Source organism: Temnothorax longispinosus, chromosome 7 (assembly GCF_030848805.1).
Source record: "Temnothorax longispinosus isolate EJ_2023e chromosome 7, Tlon_JGU_v1, whole genome shotgun sequence".
Classification (NCBI taxonomy): domain Eukaryota; kingdom Metazoa; phylum Arthropoda; class Insecta; order Hymenoptera; family Formicidae; genus Temnothorax; species Temnothorax longispinosus.
The window spans coordinates 5,797,983-5,804,716 of NC_092364.1; the positions used below are offsets into that span (position 1 = coordinate 5,797,983).

At 34.3% G+C, this 6,734-nt stretch overlaps 1 protein-coding gene across 1 annotated transcript; it reads left to right on the plus strand.

Annotated features, from left to right (window-relative positions):
* The first annotated feature begins 4,035 nt into the window (after positions 1-4,035).
* LOC139816317 (uncharacterized) lies at positions 4,036-6,388 on the plus strand. Its single transcript, XM_071783730.1, has 3 exons — positions 4,036-4,539; positions 4,851-5,925; positions 5,987-6,388. The coding sequence occupies exons 2-3, from the start codon at positions 5,665-5,667 to the stop codon at positions 6,287-6,289; spliced, it is 564 nt and encodes a 187-aa protein (XP_071639831.1). The 5' UTR covers positions 4,036-4,539; positions 4,851-5,664; the 3' UTR covers positions 6,290-6,388.
* The last annotated feature ends 346 nt before the right edge of the window (positions 6,389-6,734 follow it).

A 6,734-nucleotide genomic window follows, 5' to 3' on the forward strand; every position in this document is an offset into this window, starting at 1 on the left:
AATTTTTATGATGTCTCGACATAATTTTAATTTATACAATTTTTATGATGTATCGACATAATTTTAATTCATCTAATTTTTATGATGTTCAGACATAATTTTAATTTGTGAAATTAAAATTATGTCGGGACAAAAATAATTCCGAATTTTTATTATGTACTGACATAATTTTAATATAATTATAATTATTAATAATTAATCAATAATTCGTTATTAATTAATTAAATATGCGTTGTCTCTTAGGCTGGGGCTACACTATGTGCGGTTTCGCGAATCGGATTCGCGAATCGTGCATTTATATACTATTCGTGCTAAGCACACATGGTATACAAATGCACGATTCGCGAATCCGATTCGCGAAAACGCGCCCCAGCCTTATATATAAGCATATATTTCAAGCGAGATTTCAAAATTCTCGTTTTGTCTCGCTTGTTTTTTTGTTTTCTTGATTTCGAGACAAATATAAAACTTCATGTTAAACGATCGAGACAAGATCTTCAACTGAATAATAAATGCAAAGAAAATCGAGCGAGATGCTTGACAGTCTCGTCTCATACCGAATCACTACGTGAGTCTAAACTGACCTTTTGTTATAATGTTGTTTTCATCAACAATTAGAACGTTGTTCTTTTCATCCAGATTATAAAAGCAGGAATGCTTTGATAGTTCCGCATTGTTTGGGAGGATACAGTGGCAATACCCACATTTTCTTTCCTGAAATTTATAATATAAAGAAAAGGGAGAGACCTTCAATAAGACATGAGAGACGTAACACTACTTACAATTATTGATGCCATTTGTTAAATCTGATCGTATTGTCAAAATTGCACGGATGTTTATGTGAGCGGCAGAACAGAATGTGTCTCGTCGACGTTTAGACGAACAATGACACATCTATTCTCATAATATCACTTATGGTTGTCATATAAACTGCTTATATATAAACTGCACCTCCCGCACGATTGGGGCTCGTGCGGAGAAAACGGCTATCTTTCGGAGGAGACATTAAATTTGAAATTGGCCGTCAAGCTTGGGGAGCTTGGGAGTTTCTGTAAATTTAAAATGTCACAATTTAATTGTGATACTCATATTTGCCAAATATCGGAAAATGATATTACATTCACAAATGTCGTATTATTAGATATATCGATATTGTCATCCCATGTTATCCAATTCCCTTGTTACATAATCAAAACACTCGTTCTAAATAGGTAGATAAATTGTGTGGAACATCCACTAATTTACCTGTGAAACATACATCCGGAAGACAAGAATTTATGACCTAAAAGGAACAAAAAAATCATTATTTTTAAGGAAAACAAAAAGGGTTAATATATTAATATCATAGTTTATTTGTAAATTTTGTTACCTCTCGTTTATTGATTAAAGTAAGTTAATAAGTATGTTTTCCACGTTTCTGTATCTATAATGTTTTCATTTTTATATTCCAAACTGCACACCCCGCTCGTGCGGAGAAAACTGGGCTATCTTTCCGAGGAGACATTAAATTTGAAATTGGTCGTCAAGCTTGGGGAGCTTGGGAGTTTTGGTATGGCATGCGAAAGATTTGCACATGCTATACACTCTTCTTTATCAATAGTTCTAAAATTACTTTGTTAAGAGTTGGTAGTGGTTTCCGCTAACTGCACCTCCACCGCATCGCCGGGATTCTCCTGAACGCCCGCGGTCCCCGAGACATTCTCGTCACCGCGAGCGTTATCGGGGAATACGCCGCGCAACTCCTCGGCGTCGCCCGGATTCGTCGTGGTATCGCTGCAGGTCTCCTTGGTGTATTCCTTCAGCTAAATACAGAAGTGTGGATATTTAAAAAAAAAAAAAAAATTTTTTTTATATGAAATTCTCGAACTATATATATATATATATATATATATATATAGAAGTGTACAGGGAAAAAAAACGATCAATGTCCAGCCAAAGTAAAAAAAAAAAAAGTTTTAAAACATCTTAGGAAACTATTTCAAAAGGTACTGGCAGTAAATATCGGAATGCAGTTACTTAATGTTTACATCGTTCGTCCTGGCCATCTTTGGAGCTGTACAGCTCATATATATATATATATCACGTGAAATGTATAGGTAAAAAAAAATGTATGTGACGCTCTCAAGTGTCCGCGCGAGTTAACGGGATATCTGTTTACCGCATGGTATAGACGGATACATGCGGCCATACTTTTTTCCATTCATTAAGTAATTCATTAGATATAGTATTGTTACAACAAAGTTAATCTATATATATAAAAATGAATGTATGTATGTATGTATGTATGTATGTATGTATGTATGTATGTATGTATGTATGTATGTATGTATGTATGTATGTATGTATGTATGTATGTCCTTTATACACTCTTGAACTATTTGACTGAATAGTAGATATATATATATGTATATATCTACTATTATATATATATATCCCACTTCTGAACTGTAAAGATTCTATTTTCTTGCTTCAACTTTTTGCATGGCCACATGAAATAATATCTTCCGTTTAAATCGGCGTATTATGGCTTCTTTAAATATCTGCCACGATTCGATCAATGTTGTAACATTAAGATCAAACCATCTTTTGGCATTTTTGACGAGTTTACTAGAAGCTGCCAAGAGTAATACATCTTCTGACACCGCATGGATTTGAGCAATTCTCTCTCCCGTTTCTATCCATGTTTCGATTTTCTCTTCTTCTGTTCCAGCAAATTCCGGAATTTGGGCCGTTAATAATTTTACAGCATGGGCGGTTGCTACTGACGAAATTGGCTGACGACGAGTAGTCGCAAAACCTGCAGTCATTTGCACATCACCATTGTCATTATTTATCACATTATGCACTCTACTATTTTGTGAGTCTTCGCGAGACAAGTTCATCAATTCCAACATTTGCCGCATCATCACTTGACTTTGACGCTGCTGTTCTTGTTGTAATCGTGCTTGCTCTCGCTGATATTCTTGTCGTTCCCGCGACTCCTGCTGTTGGACTCGCATCTGCTCCGCTAGCAAAGCACAAACTTGCGTTAATTCGGAAGGCACAACACTAGACGTTCGCGCAAGACTTTCATTTTGACTTGCTGTTGATTGTGTCTTTTTATGTTGATCAAACAGGTCAGCTGGTCCATTTCTTTCTAAATGAGACATAATCATGTCTATGCAACGTGAGGCACTTTGTGGTGGATTCAGTCCATATCGCTTGGCTTCGTCATGCAGTTCACTCACAGATAACTTTTCTAACCGTTGTCGCTCCATATTTTTTTGAATACAGACGATTGATCTTCCGTGATGAAAGATAAATGTTTGAACACACCAATACTGCGTGATATTGTTCGAACACACTCAGATGGCGGCAACACGGCACCATAAAATGGCGGGAGACGCTCGAGAATATTCGAGACGTATCAAATGGCGGGAGACCGCTCGAGAACGTTCGATTGTACCAAGATGGCGGTTGAACTCTGCACTCAAAATGGCGGGGATACCGTTCGAGAACGTTCGAAACGTAATTTCTCACTCGCGAAAATATGTTAATTTGTAGCGTGGCGGACCGATATCTCTGGTCGCCGATCCACAAATATTAATGTTTTTTAACGTCGTTACGACGGGATAACGTCTTTCACTTGATATTACGATAACGATAACGGTCGTTGACCCGAATATTTTCCACAGGATAACTGGCCGGAAATACCGCACCCGAATATCTATTACAGCCTTGCACGCTGTACTTATCACTCGTCCGAGCAAAGGAATGAGGACAGAAGGAAAAGGGAAATCGGTAGCAAGCCGGATCGTTTTACGATAATGGCGGCACACGATGAGAATCCCACTTCTGAACTGTAAAGATACACATATTTATTATAAACTTGAAAGTAGAAATGGTAGAAGAATATTAATTTGTCTATTAAGGCAGAGTGCAATAAATTTTATAATTATATTATAAACTATTATAAATATATATAATATTTATTATATATATTATATATATATATATATAAAATTTACTCTGCGTAAACGAGTGATATATCGTAAGTTACTACAGAAGTAACGCTCGCGTAAACGTAGTAATTGTTATCCCAAAAAATAGCGAGAGCCATATTCTTTACAAACATCCCGTCTGAACGTCCATTAAACACGGCATTGTCATAGGTCATTTTACTTATCCAAATATTCTGGCCACAGTGTACCTGTTATTTTCAAAATAAATTCTTTAAAACATTTTGTAATAAACTTTTTTTCATAGGCTGACATGAAGCAGCTGGAAGTTAAGAGCATGCGAAAGATAGCAGTTTCAGAATATCTTTTTTTTGCAAAAATGCGTTGGCATTTTGAAGAGAAGCGAATATAGACCACATGTTAATGCGGAAATGACATTTGCAGCTTAACTACATTATCCAACCAAACTGTTAATTCAATATACTTTGGCTTACCTTTTCTTCATTGCCATCTTTACGGATAAACCCCGGGAGCGGAGGTTTATTGATGTCTTCGAGATGTACGTTTTCGTTATTGTCGCCTGCTGCTGTACGAGCACCTGGTAATTTTTTAAATTACCTACTTTTATACATATTTATTATGTAATAACACGGAGTCATGTACAAAGAATTTTGTTTCACAATTTTGAAAGTAAACTACTTTCATTGACCTGATAAATCAGGATGTTTAATACCTTTAACGACAAAAATATTATGACTGAAAGTTTTTTCACAATTAGAAATACTTTTTTAATGACATTTTTAATGACATCACAAAATTAAAATATTTTTATTAACACGCATTAAAAACCGTGTTCGAGACTCAAAGCCATTGTTATCCATATATTTTTAGTTATATATTTTTCTTTAATAGGATGGATGGAGACTGGAATATTCACCATTATCGTGTAACAAAAAGTACTTACTCTGTAGCTGCTTCCAGTTGCTCTCTATAGTGCTGAGGGATTGCAATACTGATGCTTCAAATTTTTTATGTGACTGTTCCGATTCTTCAAATTTATTCGTTAGTTTTTCAACTTTTTCATTTAGCTGGCAATCAGCAATATTCACTTTTTCTATTTCTTTTTCTATCTTCTTTGAGCGCGATTTATTTTATAAATACGAAATTTTTTTATTTCTGATATATACATTTTTATCTTCATCTAACAGTATTCAGAATAAGACAAATGAAGAAAGAAACCCTTGCACCAACTCAGATATTTGCATATTGCTTCCTCATAACTTTCCGCTTTATTAAAATTGAACAAAAAAATCATATTAACCAGAAAAGCTTTAATTTTGAAAATAAGTAGCGCATCTCACACGATACATAAGCTAAACAAGAATAAGAAAACTGAACATAATATAGTAAAATATTAAGTTATTAACTAGTAACCAGCATTCTACTTCAATATCAAATTAAGTAACTTCAGATTTTATATTCAGTTGTATGTGTGTGTGTTACTTACGCTATTGTGATATGTGCTACATGTGAATACATTTACTTTGAAAAAACAAAATATTCTCACTCGTGGAACATAATAACCAATCACCATTATTAACCGGAAAAATCACATTAAAAATGCACCAGAAAAATCATATTAAGCAGAAATTATTTGCAGTTAAAAATCAACCAATTACCATTACTAGCCAGAAAAACCATATTAAATTTAAACGAAAAAGATCACATGATCTGTTTTACAAAGGAAAACGAGTCGTGGAAAGTTCTGTTAACAAATCTAATAGAAATTTGGACGGAGACTCTGACAGACGAAACTATACTTAGCAAATGTCAGGTATTCAATTCGTCTCAAGTACCTCACATACATTATATACACATATTACATGTACAAATTACAATTTTTTATACTTTAACAAGCGTGAACCATATAAAAGAAAAGTATAGATTGAAATTTATTCTACAAATAGCGAGAATACTTCACATTTTTCTGAGTAGGAAAATCATTTTATATCATACACTCTTGTATATAATGAAATGTTAATTTGTAGACAATAAATCTTTTTTTAACTCTCGAGGCTTTTGACTGCAAGCAACTGGTACTAGATATGTTAAATGATATCCCTCAACACGTGCACACAAGCGTTCTAGGAGTTACTGCATATCGAATAGAACTACGGAGAGACAAGGATTTCATAAAATTGAGATTTTTGTTGGATCTTCTCAAAGGAACGCCGCAGCAGTTTTGGGAGAACGTGACTATGCCTCACTGCTTGTCGTCAATAGAACTGCTTTGCCGGCACAAGATTCTGCTGGTCTTCTTTCAACAAAGTTCCAATTTTAAAAATAAGTAACACATCTCACGATACACAAGTTAAAAAGACATAAGAAAACTTTGAATATAGTATAGTAAAATATTAAGTAACTTCTATTTTTATGTAATTATATACTTGCAAATATATATCTTATTCTTTGTAGACTAACCTGATGTACAAAAATGTAATTACAATTTCGTATAATTAATCATATTTACACATAACAACACATAACAACTCGTAATGTCAATTATTGACGGTAATCATAATTGGAATAACATAAAATAATAATTATAATAAATCCACAATTGTATCGCTACTTTGCAAAGTAGGTACCAAACGAAAGGACTCGTCAAGCTGATTACAGATATGTCATTCTCAGAGTGTACCTATTTACCGTTCCAAAAGTATCCAGAGCATTTTTGATCGAATCGAGGAAGTAGAATGGAGTCGTTCCTCGGCGCACAGCATCGCAGCCTATGCA